The sequence below is a fragment of the Trachurus japonicus genome, chromosome 12 (genome assembly GCF_045865225.1).
Source record: "Trachurus japonicus isolate A0001 chromosome 12, Traja_1.0".
In the NCBI taxonomy this organism is placed as follows: Eukaryota; Metazoa; Chordata; class Actinopteri; order Carangiformes; family Carangidae; genus Trachurus; species Trachurus japonicus.
Window position 1 is genome coordinate 8,175,004 of NC_140918.1, and position 23,434 is coordinate 8,198,437.

General features: G+C 43.2%; 3 protein-coding genes across 5 annotated transcripts; all 3 read left to right on the forward strand.

Moving 5' to 3' along the window:
- The first annotated feature begins 85 nt into the window (after positions 1 to 85).
- LOC146977039 (urea transporter 2-like) lies at positions 86 to 8,516 on the forward strand. 2 transcript variants are annotated; one of them, XR_015037258.1, is made up of 10 exons: positions 86 to 145; positions 2,787 to 2,903; positions 3,107 to 3,296; positions 3,516 to 3,644; positions 4,381 to 4,510; positions 5,811 to 5,879; positions 6,027 to 6,281; positions 6,448 to 6,582; positions 6,678 to 6,727; positions 6,839 to 8,516. XR_015037258.1 is itself a non-coding variant. In XM_085792941.1 (10 exons), the coding sequence occupies exons 2-10, from the start codon at positions 2,792 to 2,794 to the stop codon at positions 7,076 to 7,078; spliced, it is 1,203 nt and encodes a 400-aa protein (XP_085649067.1). In that variant the 5' UTR covers positions 86 to 145; positions 2,787 to 2,791; the 3' UTR covers positions 7,079 to 8,516. The 2 variants fall into 2 exon arrangements, 1 of the variants encoding a protein (XP_085649067.1); XM_085792941.1 differs by having other exon boundaries at positions 6,027 to 6,174.
- A 6,793-nt stretch (positions 8,517 to 15,309) lies between these two features.
- LOC146977040 (dnaJ homolog subfamily B member 5) lies at positions 15,310 to 19,485 on the forward strand. Its single transcript, XM_085792942.1, has 4 exons — positions 15,310 to 15,602; positions 16,277 to 16,535; positions 16,909 to 17,462; positions 18,541 to 19,485. The coding sequence occupies exons 1-4, from the start codon at positions 15,495 to 15,497 to the stop codon at positions 18,772 to 18,774; spliced, it is 1,155 nt and encodes a 384-aa protein (XP_085649068.1). The 5' UTR covers positions 15,310 to 15,494; the 3' UTR covers positions 18,775 to 19,485.
- A 437-nt stretch (positions 19,486 to 19,922) lies between these two features.
- On the forward strand, positions 19,923 to 22,937 carry hwa (huluwa). Of its 2 annotated transcripts, none has more exons than XM_085792945.1 (3): positions 19,923 to 20,643; positions 21,755 to 21,950; positions 22,658 to 22,937. In XM_085792945.1, the coding sequence occupies exons 1-3, from the start codon at positions 20,059 to 20,061 to the stop codon at positions 22,822 to 22,824; spliced, it is 948 nt and encodes a 315-aa protein (XP_085649071.1). In that variant the 5' UTR covers positions 19,923 to 20,058; the 3' UTR covers positions 22,825 to 22,937. The 2 variants fall into 2 exon arrangements, with proteins under 2 accessions (XP_085649071.1, XP_085649070.1); XM_085792944.1 differs by having other exon boundaries at positions 21,752 to 21,950; positions 22,658 to 22,936.
- Positions 22,938 to 23,434: the final 497 nt, after the last annotated feature.

The following is a 23,434-nucleotide window of genomic DNA, read 5'->3' on the forward strand; positions in this document are numbered from 1 at the left end:
AATAGACAAGGAAGAAGAAGGCTTTAATATTTCACAAGAAGAAGCACCATGACATGATGCAGATTCCTTTGTATCTTGCATTTTTAAGTACGTTTGTGTGCAGCTGGTAGATAACCGATCTGTGATTTATCTTCAACTCAAAGAGGTAAGGAAAACTCTCTCTCCGGTTTTTGTTGTATACAAAATAATCTGATGAACAGTTTGGCTTCATCTGGATCCAAATGCTTTTGTATTAATCAGAAATAGAAAAGTGTAAGTAGTAAATAAAAGCAGTTAATACAATTTAAGCATAGTTGATAATAGCACAATATTTGGCCTTTCTGTATGACTTGAAAGTTGGAAATATTCACAAATGAATAAACTAGATTGATCATAAATCATAAATCAGTACATGAGTCATTCACACAGTAAGATTTTTGTAGCTCATGGATGAAAACCTGAATTAATTTCTATATTTTCTTACTGACTTCAAGTCTCTGAGCTCAGTCTGGAGGTAGAGCCTCTTTAAGAATTAATGATGTCTATGATTTTTTTTTTTGGTTGCTGTTTTATATTTTGTGGGAGAATCACTGTTGGCTGCATTTTTGCAAAAAAAACTTGACTTGCATATAAAACACAAAACAATTAGACAAGGTGCTGTCACCACTCGACAAGCAATTTTCACTCTATACCACAAGTGAATGAGCAGCGACCCTGCACCTGGCATTCAGAAGTTAATGTGTGTGACCGTGTTTTATAAGCCACAGCACCGGGGAGGAAAAGAAGCAGCTCCCAAGGGTCTTATCAAAGCACCCAAACAAAGTAAACAACACAAAACAATAAGCGAGAAATCAAGATTTACAAAGCCAATAAGAAGGATTAAAGATAACAATGTCATGAACAGTATGTGGACAAAATCCCTGGTTAGATCACAGTTTCTCCACAGTTTATATGAGAGGTTATTGATCATGTTATATTTTTTGATCCCTAAGCTTTATCCGAAAAGTTACTGCCGAGTTGTGTTGTTGAGCAGCTTCCGTATTTGTTGACTCTTCGGAAGTATTGTAGCACAGAAGAAAAGAGGCTGCCAGCAGAGCAGAGAGATCAAGAGGTTCTCTGCACACTGAACAACATAAACACACTCAGGCTTTCAAGCAGAGAACTGTGACTGAAGATGTTGACGATAACAGTGGGGAGCTCTCCGGGAAATCGGCTTTGATCACTCCTTCAAAACATATAAAAATAAAAAAGAATAGAAAAGTATGTGGCAAACTGGCAACGATTTTAGCTCTCACTTCCCCGTTAGATGAGTCTCCTCCTCGGGGAGCAAAGAGAAGCATGTTCACACTGATTTAGTTTGTGTGCAGGGACAAGAACAAGACCAAGAGTCCCCAGCGAAATAGTGCAGCTGAGGCTGATGAGAATGTCAATGTTTAACTTGTGTTTATATTGTCATAAACTAATTCACCAGGTCAGAATTTTCTTTAAAAAGTGAAGATTTCATTTAAGTTAGTTCATCCAACATGTGTGTCAGATAGATTTGAGGACTTCTAATAATAGCTGAGACAGAGATTTCACCCAAAAATAAAAATTTGAACCTCATGGTGGTGCAAGAGGAGATATCAGGAGAAGTCAATCAGGGATACATTTTCATGGGGACTAGCATGAATAGAATGAAATAGAATAGAATAGACAGGGCTCAACACCACCTTTACACACACAAGACAATAAAAAAAGACCTAAAAATATGCAAGAAAAAAAGGTACACCAGATGAAAAAATACAAAATAAACCACATGTCTGCACAGTTTTTCTTGCCAATGCATGTACATATTGTGCAGTCACTGGATCACCAAAGTCAGTGGGGTTCATCCTCTGGGGACCATTAATCTTTTTGCAAAGATTTTACAGAAATCCATCGAATACATTCAGTCAGACAACTCACGATTAAAAATGTTAATTGCAGCTTCATTATGCATTTGAGTTTGGCTCCGACTACATCACTCCCTGAGAATAGGATTTCATTAAATATATATGGGAGTGATGAGCGACTATCTTAACCCGGAGCCTACAGGTGGAAGCTGGGCTGGTGGGTGGGGCAGAAAATAGAGTAAAGCTGAGAGATGCTGCTGTGTCATAGACGAGCAAAGAGGACAATGGGTAAGTCACCCATCTTAAATAGACCGCCAAATTGGGAGGGTGCGTACAGTATGATGTCATGTGAGTGACGCAGCGCAGCTCGAGTTGGCTGCCTCAACTCGCTCGTAGCTTCGCTCCATTTTTGAGATATTTCAGGGTGAATCAGCCACTATATTGTTATCTCTGGAGCCTCGATGGCTTGAAATAAAGGGTATATAAAGAGTATACAAGTGCAGTTAGCAAGCTGACATAATCCATGCAATGTCCAACCCTCCTGTTGTCCTTCTGGGTCAAATTGACCCAATCTGTTCCCTTCCTCCATCCTTCCTTCCTTCCTTCCTTCCTTCCTTCCTTCCTTCCTTCCTTCCTTCCTTCCTTCCTTCCTTCCCTTCTTCCTTCTTTCTTCTTCCTTCCTTGAACAAATCTGTTTCCTCCCTCCATCTTTCCCTTCCCTCTTTCTACAATCCTTTCCCCCTCCCTTCCTTCCTTCTTTCTTCCCCCTTCCTCCTTCCTTGAACAAATTTGTTCTCTCCCTCCACTTTTCTTTCCTTCCTTTTTCCCTTCCTTCTTACCACAATCATTTCCCCTTCCTTACCTTCATCCTTACTTCTTCCTTCCTTTCTTGACCCAGGAGGACAACAGGGGGGTTGTGATAAACTCTTGTGGCAGCAGGTATGGGCAGCAGCAACCAGCCTTCACATGAAGACGCTCCAGCCAGCTCCTTTCTCTGCAGAGCCGTGGGGTTTTTCACTGGGGACATGCACCTCTGTGGAGAGTGGATGAAAAGTAGGTGTTAATAATTCACATAAAAGTATATATATAAGTAAGGTCCATTTGCATGTAAGTATGTATGTAATAAGTATGGTACATTTCTATGAATCTAACAGGAATATTATAAAATTTGAAATTGGTTTGGTTACATCTGAGTTTCTTTGTGAAGTATAGATAATGACAGGTGTTAAAAATGAATCATTCCTCCTCTGTGGCAGGACAGGCTGTGGTAATCCAGCTGCTGGACTGGATTTTCCGAGGGGTGGCCCAGGTCATGTTCGTCAACAACCCGCTCAGTGGGCTTCTCATCACAGCCGGACTCTTCCTGCAGAACCCCTGGTGGGCCGTGAACGGTCTGCTGGGCACTCTGGTCTCCACTGTGTCAGCCATCTTGCTGGGACAGAAGAGGTCAGATGGCATCTTTTTTATCCTTATATGACTTCATCCTGAGAGAAAAATAAAAATCCCACCTCCCCTCTGGCATGAACCAATTATCGCTCCCTCTTTCACTTATATTCCCCGAGGCTGCACTTTCTTTAGCTTTCACACTGTGCTATTTTCACAGTTTGTTTCTCATTTAACTGTGTTTTGCACTCATGTCGGGTACATCTGTCACATTCACCTCAGGGAGGCCGTATCGGCGGGTTTATACGGCTACAATGGAGCCTTGGTCGGAGTACTGATGGCTGCTTTCTCTGCCAAAGGAAGCTGGTACTGGTGGCTCCTGCTGCCAAATGTGTTCATGTCCATGTTGTGGTAAGCCCCTCTCTCTTCTAAAGATTATCGCTCATTTGATTGCACACACTTGGCAATAACAAGAGAAGACAGAAAGGCAGCAACACCACCACGCAAGTGTGTGGGCCAGGAGCCATGTTCAAACTCAAGCAAAGTAAATGTGTCTGTCACTGTTCCTCTAAATCTGAGTCCTCACAGGCTGTTTGCACTTTACAGTGACAACAAGCACGCAAATTCTTTGACACCTTGATTTGCAGAAAGACAAAACCAGCCTTTGTCTCATGCCAGTGACTGTCACCCTTTTTGGCTCAGATGACAACTGATGCAGAGTTGATATTTCTATAAGAACTAAAAAAAACTAAGAAAACAGTACAAAACAATCAGTTATATCATATTATTGTGTTTGTATATCATTTTGATCATGAATTTCTAGCACAATTTTCTATCTTTGTTAATTATATCGACTTCCTGTTTATCTAATTATACTTCTCTGAATGGTGCAATTGGGCCGTCACACCATGCAGAGACAAGGCTGTTGTGTTGAGAGGATGTGGACTGACTGCTGCATTTGGCATCGCAATGCTTGGGTAATATTTCAATTAACAAGTCTGGCTGTGGTTGTTCGGCTCAGGACAGCTGCTGCTCGGTTGAAGAGAGGTTGTATTGAGCAAACTGTTAATTGCGGCACACAAAAGCTCCATCCTTTGCCCCCGCCGCCTGCCCAATCAGTGATCTATTTCCCTGCCTCTGTTCACAGCCCAGTGGTCTCCAGCGCCTTGTCCTCCATCACCAGCAAATGGGACCTCCCAATATTCACTCTGCCCTTTAATATTTTGGTGTGTCTACATATTGCAGCTACAGGAGCCAATCACCCTTACTTTCCTGAGGTAAAGCACAGAACTGCTACACATAAATATGCAGTGACGTGCACAGGGTGTGTGCGTGTGTGTGTGTGTGTGTGGGGGGGGGTCAATTGTTGAAAAACGTGTGCTTAAAGCAGATATCAGTGGAATGTTTTTGTTAATATAAGTCCTAAATAGTCCTATTTTCCGTCAGCAATCACTTACATGAAGTATTTCAGCCTAAACACGAGTCTCTCCGTCACTCTGCTCTGCTGTAACCCGAGGAGAAAATTTTCCTTGTGGGATACAAGTGTTATCCAATGAGGGGAGAGAACGGCATGAAGGGCTGTGTGTGCAGCCAAGGGATGCGCGTGAATGTGGTGACGTAGCACGAGGACCAATTGATGCCTGACAAGGGCGGGGGCTGCTAACTCATGGTGCGTTCAAGGAAACTCGTACTTTGTGTTTTTCCTTCCTGTGAAGTCATACCAGTTCGATCTGGTACGAGTTCACGGGTCGGAAGTTACGAGTGGCCGTTATAGGGAACTTTCACAGACAACAGGACGGTAAAAACACGAGCTACGGGTTACCTGGAACGCTACCAAGTCGTAGTTGTGACTTGAAGCTGTAACTTACGGTTTCAAAAGCCTGCCTTGAACACAGCATTAGCCGAAACGGCCGTGCCGCTGTTATCTGCTTTAAGTGCCCCTTGGGAGCCAAAACGCATGCTAAAGTGCCCTCTAGGAGCCAAAACGTGTGCTAAAGTGCCACTAGGAGCCTAAACATATGCTAAAGTGCCCTCTAGGAATCAAGACGTGTGCTAAAGTGCCCTCGTGGCAGCCAAAACGCCCTCTTGGGAGCCGAAACGCATGCTAAAGTGCCCTCTATAGGAGCCAAAACGTGTGCTAAAGTGCCCTCTGGAGCCAACACGTGCGCTAAAGTGCCCTCTAGGAGCCAAAACATGCCCTAAAGTGCCATCATGGCAGCCAAATTGTGTGCTAAAGTGCCCTCTAGGAGCCAAAACGTGTGCTAAAGTGCCTTCTAGGAGCCAAAACGTGTGCTAAAGTGCCTTCTAGGAGCCAAAACGTGTGCTAAAGTGCCTTCTAGGAGCCAAAACGTGTGCTAAAGTGCCCTCTAGGAGCCAAAACGTGTGCTCAAGTGCCCTCTTGGTAGCCAAAACACGTGGTAAAGTGCCCTCTTCAGTGGCAAGGACGCGCTGCCCTTTTTTTTCCTTTTCGCCCCTGCCCTTCAAAAAGTCTGTGCACGCCACTGTAAAGATGTATACACATTCAAATCAAAACAAAAAACAAAAAACAAAGTGGCCTTTCTTCTCCTCTGATTTCAGGTGGATATCCAGCCAAATAACCATCTGCACCCGCCTAATACTTCCATGGAAAGGATCAATATCACTCAGGTTTTACAGGAATCATAACACTCTGTTAGTGTTTTGAAAAGCTACACACTATGAATCAAATAGTGTCTCTCTTCCACATTTGTCATCTCAATTAACGAAACGTCCTAATTGTTTGAAATGTCAGTAAACGGGGGCTTTTTCTTGCAGCTATTCCTGTCGGTGCCAGTTGGTGTTGGCCAGGTGTACGGATGCGACAGTCCTTGGACAGGAGGTCTCATCCTTCTGGCCCTGCTGCTCTCCTCCCCAGCTATCTGTTTCCATGCCATGTTGGGCTCTGCTGCTGGCGTGTTGTCTGGTAAAAAAAAAAAAAAAAGACTCTCCCATTTGCATAGAAATATGCATAATGTGTGCTACGGCTACAGCGGGGAGCTTTGGCTCTTCAAAGGGCACCGTGGCATTATGGTGAATGAACCATGACATGTTTTCTTTTCTTTTTTTCCTTTTTTCAAAGAGGGCTTTATATCCTGTGTGTGTGTTGACTCAATTTTCAAATTGGTGCAGTTGTTTGCTATTTAATAAAACATTTCATGGCTGATATTGTCCTCCCCTCCTCTGATGTGTGCTGCAGGATTTGCCTTGGCAGCTCCTCACAGAGACATTTACTCAGGCCTGTGGGGATACAACAGTGCTCTATCCTGCATTGCTGTTGGAGGGGTCTTCTACGTTTTAACATGGGAGACCCATATACTGGCTCTAATATGTGGTAAGATTGATACTATGATCAGTATCTTCAGTTTGCATGCTATGAAAATGTGTTTGTTTTTTATATTTTAAATCTGAAATGATGTTTCTTTCCAGCACTTTTCTGTGGATACATGACTTCAGCCTGCTCAAAGCTGATGTCTGTGGTAAGTAAGGAACTTTCTCCCCCGTGTCAAACTCTGTGAGCATCATTTGAACACCCAGATGTCTCTCATATCATGTGTCACGCTCTGCTCTCCTGTGGCATCCCCTTTCAGCTTGCATTACCGGCCTGCACGTGGCCTTTCTGCCTGTCGACTCTCATCTTCCTCCTCATTTCCTCTGAGATCCCGGCCATCTGCAGACTGCCTCTGTCTGTGGTCTCCTACCCAGAGGAAAACCGGCGCTACCGGAGACAATTGAAGGCTTCAGAGCGAGCTCAGCACAGTCAGCAGTGCAGCAGCCAAGAAGGGGCCTCGCTGAGGGAGAGTGGACGGCCAAGTGTCCATTTGGTGTAAGGAGAGGGGCTGCAATCAGAGAAAATGATTTTCTACCTCTCGAAAGCAGGAATGAGATACCGTTTTGCTATTTCCTCTCTTGCATAACAGTATTTGTTATATAAAATGGCTGGCATTAGAGAGAGAAATGTTCCAAATAGGAAATATATTGTCTACACAGCAGAGGGCAGCACTTCCCAAGGAAAGATACTGTAGGAACACTGTGTGCCTCCACTAAATCTAATAATACTGAGGGGAAAAAGCATTGTGCAGATAAAGGAATGGCGTTTGCTAGAAAGATCTTCATTTTGGTAAATCTGGTCTGGTGGTATTATTCGTGTAAAATAGCTACAAAGCAAAAGGTTGGGGGGAAGAATCAGTAAATTGTCCTTTTCAAGTGGTTTTAGCTGGAGGATGGTTTAAAATGCAGCCGAGCATTTCATCAGTGCACACAGGGAGCTGTAGGGGAGATTTCATAAAGTGCTCCCCCAGCAAAAACACCCTCTTCACTGCCAGGCGTAATCCATCTCTGCCTTCTGTACTCCAATCTGTCCTACTCCTCTCTGTCTCTTATCGTTTCTCTTTACGTCTCTTTTGGTTTCTCGCTGTGCCTCTCCCACAATTTAACACCGACTTTTAAAAAAAAACAACCTTTTGTTGCTTATCTACCTTTCCTCTCATCCTCTCCTCTGCTGTTATCTGCCCCCCAATCTCTTCTTTTGAGAACAGCCTTTCTCCTTTTCCATCAAGGCGAGGAGATTGTGTGCTCTGCAACCGAGATGCCAGCTGATAAAACACACAGAAGTCTGTCTGGGTCTGTGTGTCTGTGTCTGTCTGTGTCTCTATTTACACTTATGAGTATATCTTTATTTGTGTCTTTATTGCCATCTGCCTCTCTCTGTGTATCTGGTCCACCAAGACACATGGCTTTAGTCTAGCCAGTACGACACATAACAGACAGTCACACTCCCAGACATGTGTGGGAGCTGCAGTACATCGGGGGAGAAGGTGCCAGACGAGGGAATGGGAACAAGTTGAAAATGAGAACGTCTCATTTTCTTGCCTGGTGATAATATATGACTTGTTGCTTCTTCTTTGAATTTCTAATGTATTTATTTTCTGACCTTCATTAGAAACCAATATCTAATCAAATCAAATAGTTTTTTATTTGATATTTTAAGGGGAAACTTTCCTCAGAGTTGTGTTTTCTCTCTAATCCACTGCTAGCCTGCAGGGACCAGTGACCTTAGTCAGTCAGTGGATTTCCTCTGTGGCCTTTTACACAGTGTTGATTCATCCAGCGACCTTTGAAGGACATGGATAAGTGTTAGAAGTGGGACGATGTGAGATGAGGTTGGTGTCACTTCCCCCGTGCCCGTGCTGTGCGCTCATATAGCAAAGCGTGATTCACCTTCCCAAGTCCCCTGCAGGCAGCACCTACTGCTCCCGTGAAACTAAACAGGGGCGAGTGAGACAGGGCTGAGGGATGAAGCCTCACCACAAACTCAGAGAGTAAAGTATGTGTATGCGCCTCTGTGCTCCTGTGTCTGTTAGATATTAACAGCAAGTTTCATATAAAATGTAGGCCAAGGTATTTTAAAACTGCGGTTCAGGAGGAACAACATAATAAAATGGCAACAACAGGGGGAAAGGAATAAGAGAAGTAGGTCATGCCTGTAAGTTTGACTGCCTAACAATGAGGACAATCAAGGTAAGCACTTTGTGGACAATTAGTTGGCTTCACAGTCAGCATCTTAACTAGTGTCTTAGCCACAGCAGCACTGTCTCATTTGGTGTATATTGTGTAGCTGAGAGCCTCTGAGGCCAAACCATGTTAGCCTGCCCCTTTGTCTCCACCACTCAGACGAGTTCAAGTGGATATTCACTCGGATAAGTGAATAATAACTGGATGAATGAATGAAATAGTGTGTACTGACTGAAATGGCAGCAGAGTTGTTTTCATTTCGTGCTACCTGAGAGTGAGTTATCATCATGTAAAGTTAAATTGAATCACTGTAGCCTACTATGCATTTAATTAAAAAAAATGAAAGCATGTCTTCAGTTGGATGTTACATTATGTGTGTTGAGTGCTTTAAAACAATATTTGAGATCTTTGTGTTGTTAATTGGGGGGCGACCACCATTCCGACATCCCACCAGTCCAACATAGGCCTCTAAATTGTCTAAATGGCAACACTTAAATTTCTATCAAATGTCCCATCATTCCGACAATTCTTACCTCCTAGGGTGGGAACGACGGTATTTTTTTCTTTTTTAAAACATCCTGCCTTTCCGACAATTGCTTTAATAGCGTACTTTTTCCCCAAAAGATTTTGCACTGGTTGGTGCTTAGGCAATGATGAAAGGAGTTGGTTAAAGTTTAGATAGATAGAGAGAGTCCAGAAGTAGAGAGTCCAGATAAGAAGGAGGGAGTCACCTGTTGAGTAACGCACATTTCCTTACATTGAAAGCCTTGTCTGTCGGAATGGTGGGACGATGGCATGTCGGAATAGCGGTATGTTGGAGTCTAAATGGTGGGATGTCGGAATGACAGCATGTAACCTGGGAAATTACAGAAAATATAAGTCAACAGTTCACTAACTAACTACAATGTGACCAGGGTTAAACAGCTCTACAGCCATGAAACTCTATGTGGCTGCACTTACTCACAATGGTGCTAAGAGCTAAATGCTATCATGGGAACAAATGAACAGTGATAATGACAACATACAAATATTTAGCTGATGTAATGTCTTTGTGTTAGAAAACACAAAACACAATGTGACGCTGAGGCTGAATTAAGATGAATTATATGTTTTATCTTTGGTTTTATAGTGGGCTGCACAATCGGCCTGAGGCCTTTCTGTGTGGAGTTTATGCAGAGCCTGTGTCAACTGGGATTGGCATCGGCCTACGATGTGACCTGGCACATAAACAGTAGTAGGCTACAGCCACTGGATGGATGACTTTAGAGTTTAGTCATCAATCTAGGCACTGGTGGTTAGAAGGTACTGGTTGATTACAAGTCATCTGAACCATTATTATTGATCCAAAAGTTCTCAGGACATTTCATTTAAAACCAAAAATATGAAACTCACATTACCGTATATGAAAAGTCAGTGATTCAATTGTCATCTGTAACAAATTCCATAACAATACATCCAGTAGTGTTATTTCAATGGTAGAAAACACCACCCGCCCAAACAACTGTTAGCCCAAAAGCCAACCACTTAATAAAACAGGGGTAAATAAGGTGAATAAGGTCTGAAAAAGATGCTATATTAATAGACATATGTACTGGATTATATACACCAACGCTATGAATGGTTATATGCTAAAGCAAATAAAAGGATTTGTTGGACCCATGTTCCATTTTATTTTAAGATATGTAAAAAAAAAAAAATACATAGCCTATATATAAATGTGCCAGTTGAAAATGAGGACACAAACAAAAGCAGAGATGGTGGCTGTTTATTCCTGTAAACACCAGAAGAACAACCAGCTGCATGTGAGCTGTCCACCTTCTCACTGCCTAACAATAACAGGACCGGTGCAGCTTGGTGCTTTAATTAGCATTATTATATCTGCGAGTGACAGGCAGCGACGTTGTGTGTGTTTCTCTGAGAGAGAGAGTGTATGTGTGTGAATGTGTGATAAACAGGCCAAACACACAGTCTGAGTGTTCCCGTGGGCAGGCAGGACGAAGGAACGAGCGTTGTGAACGAGGCTGTGACTGATTCACTCTATCCTGTTCTGTGAATCTGTGAATAGTATAAGGTAGAGCTGCTATCTGCTGCATGACGCTCCTGGCTCACAGTGTGCATACCAAATTTGTCTACCGGTTCCTGTAAGACGATAGGAGAATCCCCTGGAAACTCCAACCCTCATTGGCCGCAGGAAGCATCACAGCAGAGGAAGCACTGCCATGTATGTACGCTCCCTGTGACACTGATTTCCATATCCATGGCTGCACTGCCGGCTGCACTGTCGGATCACTGCCGTAATCCTGTAGTATGTGTAGTATGATCTGCAAATAGAAATACTGACTCTTTATCAATGGGGGTGAACGTGGTATTCAAGCAGACTCATCAAAAGAGTGGCTGCCTTCCTGTAGTGATGACTTTATATTATAGTCAGCAAGAGGATGTGGGTCTGTATGAGATTAGAATATTACATCAGTACAGACTTTATCTTAACTTCTTTTATCTTTACAAAGAACTGTATTATTATTAATATTATTAAAGTAGAGATGGGATAAGAAAAGGGGGAATATATTATTGCTGAATTAGGGGTTTGGGGTTAGCAACTGAATGGTTAGCATCTGATCCACAGTAAATTGAATGCAAATTTTATTGCCAACTGTTTTACACTTAGATGTTTTGGGAAAAGTTGCTGTTGGTATATGGAGTCCATGTTGTCTAATGTTTTATGTAGTGTATTGTTTGTTTTGTATGTACTGTATTTTTTTGTTTTGTATGTATCCAGGCTCCCTCAATAAGCGTTTGATAGCTTATACGGGAGACCTGATTCACACGAAATACGTTGTTGTGTGTGAGAATAAATAGGTATTGCAATGAATGTTACATCAAAAAATCTTCTGGATTGATCATAAAGATGCATTAATTAAAGGGACAACGAGGAGTTTTGGAAAAGCGAAGCGTTTTCACACTACATTTATGAGCCTCCGCGCGCACCGTGAAATTCTTTGACCGGCGCAAGACAGACTCATGTTTTCAAAAACCGAAAGTAAAGGTACGCTGGTCGGCTCGACCAGCATTTCCGCCACCACTAATAACAAAATAACAATAGAGACAAAACGATATACGGTATTTATCGAAAATGGGCCCATTAACAAGTGTGGGTAGCGTAGATTCATCCACATTAACGTGAGACTTTTTTATAACCAAATAGAAACTCCTCGTTGTCCCTTTAAGTCTGAAACTAACAATAATTTTCATTGTTAAATTTCTCACATCCCCACACATTCCCCTTACTTGATAATTAAATCTTCACATTTTAGAAGCTGGGACCTGAAAATATTTTGTCCTTGTTCCTAAAAATGTGTAAAAAAAACAATTTCATTATCAAAATAGCTGCAAATTCACATTAGTCACATAATCGTGGCTGATCTATTCACTTATTCAGTGTTAAGTGTCTGTTTAGCAGCTCTTGGCTCAGAAATAGACGTTTTGCTGGCATGGTCTGGGCACACTGGTCCCCCCAGGGAAAGATGTCACTGCAAATCAATACGAAGTTTTTGTGAATAATGATCTTTATCCAATTTATATCCAATAGGGCCAGTCTTTTCCAAGGTGACGATACCTACCATGCACAGGGCAACAAGTTCATTGTCACTGAATAGGTTATTGAGTACAAAAACAATGTGATGGTGTTATGGTTACAACAGTCTCCAAATCACAGGCCAATCAAACACCTATGGAAGATTATAGACTAAGCTCCCTCCATCAAAATCATTACAACAACAAGAATGAAGTCCATCCATTCCAGTTTCAATGCAAAGAGGGACTGCGGCTGTAAATGGCCCAACACCTCACTAAGACCCTATGTTGGTTTTCTCTTTCATTTGCCACCTGTCTATATTTGAAACTATGCTTTTATCAAACACTATTGTTAACACATTTAGTTACATAACTCTGCGCCGCCTTCTCTTTCCACAGCTGCTTGCTGAAGGTTATTGAGTGTCTCATCTGCATGCGGGTTTGCATTCATTGTCTGTATTGCACTTTATTGCTATGCAGAACTACGGGGGTGGATGCAATTACATGAACACCTGCACAGTCTAAATGATACAAGAACCATTCACTAAATACTGCCTCTGTAAAGCGGACTGACCTTTCCAGTGGAGCTCCATTAACACAACCATTTCGGTCCAAGTTAATTTCAGCTACAGGAAATTAGCCCGGACTCATTCAAAGTGGTGCTCACTGGAAACTTTTAAGGCTGAAAATTTGAAAAATAAGGCTGAAAATTTGAGGTGGTAAATTTCAAGGTGTACATTTTATTTCTCCTCTTCTGGATGTATAGGAGCTTGGGGATATGATATAGTACAATACAATACGACCCAACAGCACAAAACAGCTACAAAAATGTTGAGTGTTTTCATTATACTGCATACCTACAGTATGTCTCACTGTTTCATGGGGGAAATTGTTACTCCTCTATAGTTATTGTTTACTTTGCGAACTACAACACAAAGATTTTACAAGTGGTGCTGTTTCAGATTTCACTTGTTAGAAGTTCAAACAAAGAGGGGCACCGTGTGGAGCAGTGGGTTGAGCTGGCGCCGCATATGCAGAGGCTAGAGTCCTCGCTGCAGTCGGCCCCGGTTTGAATGCATGTCATTCCCCCTCTCTCTGCCTCCCCATATCTTGTCTCTCTCAACTGTACTATCAAATAAAGACAAAAAATGCCCAAAAATATACTTAAAAAAAAAGAAGTTCAACCAAAGAGTTATTTGTCCTCTAAGATTAAAATAATTAAGATCAGGGTATGAATACAAATGTGTGCTGCAGTCCTTTCTTTTCATAGTTACTCTCAATAAGAAAATACGATAAAGTAAAATAAAGTGTTCACATTAGAATATAGTCCAACATATGATTTTTCTTTTTTATTACATCTATTATGAAATGTTATGGTATTTCCAGTTACTGATTCATTTACTTTGAATACAACAGGAGGAAGTACTTGAATGTTAATAGGTCATAATAAACTTAAACTTCTCTTTAGTTGTATTAGCCTACATCACATATTTTTTAAATGAAAAGATTCATGATAAGATGAATGATGAATGTAAGATGAAGAACCTATTAAATGTCAGTACTCAAACCGGTACCAAACCCGGTACCAGAACTAACACCAGAACCGGTACCAGAACCGGTAGATGGATCTAGTATCGGTACTATTCAGAAGTTCATCAGGACCAGGACCAGCCTGTGTTTCACCACCAGCAGCACCAGGTCTGGCACCGGTACCAGTCAATCGTTGCAGGTACCAACAGTTTAGATGGTGAGAAACACATTTTGGCTGATCTACTAAGACCAGAAGAACCAGAACCAGGACCTTTACCAGTCTTATTTACTTTACTAGTGCCAGAACCAGTCTCTTCTCCAGTGGAAACTCCACCAGCACCAGGACCAGTATAATTTCTAACTGGACTAGTATTAGTACCACTCACTGGCACCAACACAGGAAGTAGCAGAACTAGTACCATCACCAGTTGTAGCAGAACCAGCACTAGTACCGGTACCATAACTAGCACCAGAACCAGAACCGGTACCAGAACTAGAACCAGAACCAGAACCAGAACCGGTACCAGAACTAATACCCAAACCGACACCAGAATATTAATGAAAATATGTATTGTATTATAATTTCAGTGATCAAGACCCCAGGGAGAGTAGCTGCTGGAAAGCCCAGGAGCTAATGGGAGTCTTTAATAAACATAAACATAAACATAAACCAGAACAAGTACTGGTACCAAACCCGGTACCAGAACTAACACCAGAAGCAGTACCAGAACCGGTACCAGAACCGGTGCCAGAACTGGTAGGCTACTGGTACTAAACTCAGTACCAGAACTAGTACCCAAACTGACACCAGAACCCGTACCAGTACCAGAATCTGTACCAGAACTAACACCAGAACCGGTACCAGAACCAGTACCAGAACCGGTACCAGAACTAGTACCGGTACCAAACCCAGCACCAGAAGTAACACCAGAACTGGTACCATCGTGTCAGTAATTGATCATAATGAACTGTGCACAGGTATTAGGTTATAATAAGGAACAGGTTGTTCCCATAAAGCCTGATACATTCTCTCACCCACTGTGAAGCTGTAGCTTCATGTTCAGAACTGGTGTTTGAATGTACATAAGGAGTCACTTGAGGACAGGGGCTTCATCAGAGACAGTCTGGAGGTTGTCTGGGCAGCAGCAGAGTGGTTTCATATATATTTGTATGTCTGGTCGTTCTGTTCTGTTCTGTCTGAATAAAAAAAAAAAAAAAAGTACTCTCTGTACTGAGTCGTGACTGTCTGCTCGGCTCTGCCTTCAAGAACTCCGGAAGCATGTCTCGAGATGGAGAAGGAGGCTGCAACATCCGCGTGATCATCGCCGGAGCACCAATGGCCTCGCACCGTGCAATCTGAGGACACCGGTATCCCCTGCCGCGCGTGAAGAAATGGGCGGATCCGGGGAAAGCTCGGTCACGCTGCGTGGGTGGGTGCGTGTAGAGTAAAGGAGCTGCCGCGGCGGTATATATATCAGACAGCCGAGGAGAGGAGAAGAGAAGCAGCAGCAGAAGCAGCAACAGACCGAGCCGAGAGATTTCAGCACCAGAGCGACTGGACAGCGACACGTAGCCCATTCATTCATATATTACTATCACACACACTAGCAAACTTTCTACCTGAGCATCATGGTTCTCATCTGGACCCAGTTCGGTGTCAAGCACAAAAATGTCAATGTCAAGTGCAAAGTGCGAGTTATGCACAGAGGCGACAGCTCAGGCTCTTCTTCATCAGCGGTGAGTACACAACTTTCTTCAAGCTTTTTTGCCTTTAAAACCATTAATGTTTGTATTACTGCAAATTGAATACAATGTAGAATGATAAAGTTTCATACTGAGGTGTGTGGCTATTATATAGCCTAAGTGAATCGGCTCATCTACCGGCACCTCTCTCCATATTGTAATTTGTATCGTCACTATCCTGTGTCTGTTGCCGTGGGTTCATTCAAATGCAAGAGTCGCTGATTTCGGACTCAGCCAATCGCTGCAGAGAATCTCGGTCGTTGCGGGGAGGGGAGGGGGGAAGCCTTTTGCCCCTCACGCGACTTCCAAGCTTCTAGCACGTTGTTGGTGTGCATCAGCCCCTATAAAATAGATGGATGTGCAGTGGCATAGCAGCAGCAGCAGCAGCACAGAGATAAGGTGGTGTTATCCCCACAGAGTGCTATAGTTACATCAGCTGTGGTGGATGTGCTCTATTCTAGGGGATGGAGGATATTAATGCATATGCTTTTTTAGATGTTCAATCTTTCAAAGCACAGAGCACTCAAAGCTGTGCATCATTGTGCAGCCCTGCTAAGAAGAGATTTCAAAACTTGTGCAATAAAAAAAAAGTGACTTGTTTGGGCCATGGCTTTTTTTTATTTTTATGAACAGTCCAGTGAATGCATGGCTTGTTCTTGTTTCTACAGGAAAGCAGCAAATCTGAGCAGGACACACCCTGTCTGGCCATCAAACCCACCGGCAAGGACTTCTACAAAATCCTGGGTGTGGCCCCTGAATCCAATGAGGACGAGATCAAGAAGGCCTACAGGAAGATGGCCCTCAAGTTCCACCCAGACAAGAACAGCGATGCCGATGCAGAGGACAGGTTCAAAGAGATCGCAGAGGCCTATGAGATCCTGACCGACCCCAAGAAGAGAAGCATATACGACCAGTTTGGAGAAGAAGGTGAGTTGGCACAGACTTGACACTGCTAGGACTTCATTTACATAAGTTAAATAGCTTATAAAGTAACTGGCAGCTGGCTAATTGGTGTTGCATAAGCTGCTGCATTCACTGCTCATGTCTTCATCGAGGCTAAATACTGATGTGCAGAGGGAGGATCGTGATTTAAAAACACCCCCACCCCCCCATTAAACCAGCCCAACATGTGCAGCTTTAGACAGCTGTGGGGCTGATAAATTATTCAGGGGGCGATGAAAGAGTTTTCCTGAAAATCCCAAAAGAGCTGATGTTTAGCAAAAGCAGAATTTGCATGAAAGCAGCACCAGATGTGCAGCACTTGCAGAACTTAACTCTTTGTGTTCTTTGTGTTTTTCAGGTCTTAAAAATGGCATGTCACTGGCGGGCCAAGGCAACGCTTTCCGCAACAACTTCCCCACCGACCCCCACGCCACCTTCTCCTCCTTCTTCCACGGGTCCGACCACTTCGACATCTTCTTCGGCAACGACGCGGACGGCGAAGACGACCTCTTCAACCCCTTCAGGCGCTTCACCTTCAGCAACTTGGGGGGCTTCGCCGGCTACGAGGGCGGGCTGCCGAGAGGCCAGCGACGCCTGCAAGGGGACGCGGTGGTGCACGACCTGCCGGTGACCCTCGACGACGTGATGCACGGCTGCACCAAGCACGTGAAGATCACCCGCAGCCGGCTCAACCCCGACGGACGCAGCATGCGGTCCGAAGACAAGGTGCTGAACGTGGTGGTGAAGAAAGGCTGGAAAGCGGGGACCAAGATCACCTTCCCCAGGGAGGGAGACGAGACGGCCAACAACACGCCGGCCGACATCACCTTCATCCTCAGGGACCAGGAGCACCCCAGCTACAAGAGAGAGGGCTCCAACATCGTCTTCACGGCCAAGATCACACTCAAAGAGGTGAGATGCTATATTTGGTCAGGGTTAAGCTTTGGGACTCCCACAGAGGCCGACACTCCAACAAATTGCCTATTACGAAACATAGGACCGATGATGATGTATGAGTAGCTATACTAGGTACACCTACTCAGAGAAACACAAACGTCTGTCTACCTACCACTCCTTGTCTTTACGTAACTGTTGAATAATGCCTATTCTGAAATACCAAAAGCAAAAAAAAAAAAAAAAATCAGTTACTGAAAGACATCAATAAATAAAACATAAAGCAGTGGGGCTGATCTCTGCCAAAAGCAGGAAGGGAAGGAGGGAGGGAGGGAGGGGAGTGTATCTTGACTGTAGCCTGAAGACAGAACACAGTGTTCTCTTATGGGCACCTGAGCCCCCCCAAAGCTTAGGCTACAATGGGCTGACAGACCCCCGCTAACAGAACAGCAGCAGTAGCCTGCCAACGCCTCCGTTACCTCATCAGCCCCCGTAGAGAGAGACAGAGATGGAGAGAGGGAGAGGGAGGGAGCAGGGGCTAAATTTAGCCACAGCACTGCCACCGACTGCCCCCACGAATCGCACTTCACTCTCTGAACTACTATCTGTGCCGCAGACTCCTCTGCTTGTATGAGGCAGGCAGGGAGGCGTTTTTTTTTTCTCTCTTTTTCTTTTTTTTTTTTGCTGGGCTCACTCCATCTCTGGCTCTCACTTCTACCAACCCACACACACAGATTAGCAGCAGGGTAACAGTCACAGAGACTGGCATTTCAAAGAGCTCCTCCATCTTCCTATGGCTCCCTTCAGTCAACTAAAGCACTTAACTCCCACACACAGACAGTAAATAGAGCAGCGATTATAACATCTGTAACACCATTTTGTTGCATAACTGAAAATCCTTATGCTTTTAGAAATGACAGACACTCCATATTTATCTGTTGTGTAACATAGCTTTTCTATAGTTGAGGGCGTTTAATTGATTTTTTTTTTTAGTTTCGAGTGTTCTTTCTTCCAGTCATAATGAAGCATTATGAAATCTGTTCTAAATATATAACAGGACTAACTTTTTTGTTCTTTTTGTGTTTTGTCTCTCCAGGCTCTTTGTGGCTGCACAGTCAACGTCCCCACACTCGACAACCGGATGATGCCTCTACCGTGCAGCGATGTGATCAAACCCGGTGCTGTCCGGCGGCTGCGGGGGGAGGGGCTGCCCCTGCCCAAGAGCCCGTCCCAGAGAGGCGACTTGGTGGTGGAGTTCCAGGTGCTCTTCCCCGACAGGATCCCACCACAGTCCCGCGAGATCATCAAGCACAGCCTGGCCCAGTGTTAGCCTGCTTTTTTCCTTTTCCATCCACGGGATTGACAACACAGCTCCACCCAATGCGCGTGTGTGTGTGTGTATGTTGTTATCAATTCACAAACACAGGCCTTGCCCAAGGTGCTAATAATTATCACAACCAATCACAACCTCTTATTGTGTTTGGAAATAATGGCAAGCAGCGGCTGAATTGAGTAGTAGTTCAGACAAGACTTTGCGAGGAGATTCATTAGCACGATGCACTGCACCATGATGAGCAGTGAGTTCAGAACTGATGAATGAAGTCTTTGGTATCTAAGGGCGTCTAATGACTCGATGGCCATTTTCTTGAATGAAATGGCTAAATGTACTGTTATACTTGCTTGTGAACATTTAGCAGGATATCAGTGTGCTATTCAAGTCTGTTAAGACTTATTTAAACCTGAGTGGTAGAATGGTGAAGAAAAAAAAAACACTTTAGTATTATTATAGTTATATGGTGTTCATATGACTGATCTTTTTCATTGATTTATTACAATAGCAAAATGTACTTGTGTACAAAGATCTACTTTGTGTACAAAATGCAAAAAAACATTGTCTCTAAGAGAGATTCATCTGTCAAATGTTCTATTGAATTATTTGAAATGTTTGTATATATTCTGCAACGAGCCAGCTGTTGATGTATTATTACCTGACATAGACACATTTGGAAGCATGGGAAATAAATAAAAAAAACTAGAATTTCACTTCTGTTTTCTGCAGCCTTTTTTTCCAGTAATAAACCTGGGTCACATGCAGCATTTTGCAGTGCATTAAAAAAAAAATCTCAATTCAGAGCATGAAAATCTCCCAGGCTTCACTGCAGAGCTTTATATTAAGATGCAGTAAGATGCAGGAGTCTGGTGTGCCACCTAGTGGTGATTGGTTGGTACGGCGGCGCGAGGCATCCTGCAGATAATGAGCTACACCTGTTGGCGGCTAATTTATGCGGCTGCCAGCTTGAGTGTGCGTCACCCACACGTCCCAGATCAAGCCTTTGCTTTCATAACACTGACAGTATTAACCCGCAATGACGAAGACAGGGACGACTGGGTCACAAACAAACATTTGGAGACTGTACGCATTTGGCAACCAGCAGCAGGCTGTCATGTTGCTGCTGTTGTTGTTGGGCACTAAAAACCCAGTTCAAACTCAAAAGTGGCCCACATTGATTGACACATCAAACCACCTGTGCTTTCAGAGACAACGTGAAATCTACAGCTCAGAGATCAGCAGCACTTCTCTAAAATTCACATTTTAAAAGTCCTCTGGGATGAAATGTCGCAAATAAGTCAGACCACACCATCAAATCTGACAGAAGGCTACCCAGTGACAAACCTGACTCTGGTCGTCCTTCTGCTCATACCCTGCGTGGTCATCCTGCTGCTGCTCAACTGCCTCTTCCTGGGTTACAAGCTGCTGGTCGTGTCAAAGTGCAGCAGCAGCGGGGTCAGACAGAGGAGAGAGGACGCAGAGGAGATGCTGTTAGAGTCCACGCTGCAAAGAGCCGCCAGAGTCCCCGCGCTACAGGCGTACATGTCGGTGTCGGAGCCCGTCCTGCCGCATCCCGTCACCTCCTCCCGGGCTTCGTCCAGGGAGAGGGCCGGGCTGGACCACAGGAACCGGCTCCTGAGGCCGGACGGCGCCACCGGCTCAGGGTCCCTGAGGGCGCCGAGCACCATCCGAGCGACCTCCCCCGCAGCTGGTTTCAGCCCGAGGCTCGACCTGCTGCCGCCTGGGTCACGGAGTCGGACACACAGCGTCAGTAAAGCCGGCTGGTGCAGAAGTGCACCACTTCTACCGCAGTCCAGTGACTCAGAGGCCGAAGCCAGGGTCAACCTGGTCCCGCCAAACTCTCCCATGGTGAGTGACCAACAACTAAACGAAGCAGGAAGAGGCCCAATGAGCTGTTAAAGTGTTTCTATTAGGCTGCTGTAGAGATTGTGTCTGTAATATAGGCTACTGTATGTCTACAGCAGGCCTACAAGGCTTACATGTAGGACCCCAGGCCTCCCACTAATAACTCCCTGTTACTCTTCCTTTCATTCTGGTCAGTGTGTGCAGAGAGGGTCCCCATGTATAACTTCTTATTTATGCTCTATGTAAGACCAAAATGTAGTCAAACAGTGACAGTATTCGATTTTGACTATAGTTATGATTCTAAAGAGGCAGAACCCATCTTAAAGTCCTTAAAAAAAGGTTTCAACCATTAAAATGACCATAAACTCACTGCCACACAGGGAAGTTTGGAGGTTACCTTGAAGATGAAGGTTTGAAGTCTCAGGACAGTTGGTTAGTTTGTCTGGCTGGTAATCCAGCTGTGTTACACAGTGACCTTGATGGTATTTAAAAGGTTGCAACACATAGATTATGATCTGTACTGTAGGCTACATGTATAGATGTGAAATTTAGGATAATATCTTAATCTTTGTTTTTTTTGTACACAATGTGGCTTTACCACATAAAACCACATGAAATATCACATAAAAACACATGATAACACAAAATGTCCTGGAATGTGTTCATGAATTTAGTATTGTAATTGCATTCAGTATGAATGACTTCTTATAAATATTCTTTGTTGCTTTGGCAGCTGTACTGTAGCTACATGTATAATTGTGAAATTTGGGATAATATACAGTAACTATTCAATATTTATGATATATATTTATATACTCTTTGTGTTCCATATATTGACGGTTTAGTTTCTTGGCTTTGGTTAATACACATCTTACATATTTGACCATCACATTCCTTGTAGCCCTGTCTCTCTGCAGCTCTGTTATTCTCACCTCTGCTTGCTGTTCTTGTCCTGTGGTTTTTGGAGCTTTGGAGCTGTAGTTTTTCATTGCCACTGCTTACACTACATCTTGTTCCGACTGGTTTATTCCAGACAAATCCATAAAGCAAACACCATCCAGACAACAGAGGGAGGGCAACAAATCTCATTATTCATTTCCCCCCTTTTCAGCAGGAGGTAGAACACGTGGGGTATGTTTGTCATGGCAGCCCTTTCCAGATGCTGACAGATGTGAACCCAGGTGTTGCAGTGCACGTGTTTGACAAAGTAGATGTGGAGTGTGAGTACACTAACCCGCCTTCAGAGACGTCTTGCCTGAACACATCTGCAGTGGGTCCTGGACTCGACAGCGACTTTGGTGCAAGTGCAGGTACGCTTCAGTCTCTCTCCACCAGCTGCACTGTGATCAATACAACTCTCATTAATAACTAATGTTACTGCTGCATCTGAACAAATCAAGTATAGACTTGGCATACAGTACGATTTATATCTCAGTTCTCTGAGTTAAAGCAGGTAAATGGTTTCATGGGAAAGTTGCTTAATATACTAGATCTGCCCTACAAAAGCAAAGTGCAGTATCTGCATTTTTTCAAAAAAAAATTTTGACCAATCAAAAGTGTGGCATATTCTCTTCAATCTGGTAGAATTTGATATTGGTACTGCTAAAATTTCCAGAGTTATTGGGCTTTTTATTTTGCTGTCCATCCAAAAAAGCACTGTGAAACCAAGCCAAAGTGCAGTATCTGCACCAAAACCAAGGCAAAAGTGCAGCATCTGCCATAAAACAGTCAGAATTGGTCAGAAAGACAAACTACAAAATACATTTAATTCAGTCCACCTTTATCTAACCAATTATAGACTTGGCAGTTATTCATAATTTGATGCTCAAACCTGACAATAAAAAACACAAAAAGCTGTTTTTCTCAGTTTGGCATTTTTACAGATACTGCACTTTGCCTTTGAAGGGCAGAGATAACGTGTGTTTGAGGTGTTTTTAGTTTGTAGATGACCAGGGGAGTACAGACTGAAATTTAGGCTCTGTATCAACTATTTTTTAAGCAACATTATTTCTTTCAGGCGTCTCCCTGAGGATTTTGTCAGCGGACAGCGATGGTCTGTCCAATGGCGTCCTGGCCTCGGCTTTGGAGTGGGATTATTATGATCCCTGCTATGTCAAACAGAATAATGTCCACAAACATAAACACCACAGGCCTGCAATTCACACTAAACAGTACTGGGTGTGATATGACGAGTAATTTTAATGTTTATTTAATTTTGTTGTTTATTTATCCAATTATATTTAAATAATTTATTTGCTTTTTATTTAGAAAGATATATTTAATGTCTAAATTGTCTTACAAATTTACACATTTATTTTTTTTTAGAAAGACACACATTTAATATATTTGAATAGTCTCACTAATAATCACCAACTTTACACTATTACAGTTTGTATGATGTATTCACTCTGTCACTGAAGATGTTCAAATGGTTCAATATTTTCCATGCACCATAACTGACACTGATATTATGTTTATTGGACACCTTTCACTTAATGTTATTTGCTGTCACTACTCGGCTGTTAAGCCAGTTTTGTACCGTATTTCATACACATTCACCACATTTGATTCGTCACTGCTATTGTTTGATATGTTTTGATTCACTCTAACCAATAAAGACAAGTTTATGATTGATTATTTCTTTCTCTTTTGCTTAAACATGTGATACAAGTATTTTGGGATGATTTTCTCAACTTGGTAGACATCTGTCATGTGCTCCTCCTCACCAGCAGAGGGCACTGCGGTGTGGTTGGTGCTAGTGTTTGGTGGGCTTAAAATAACATGATACTGAGAC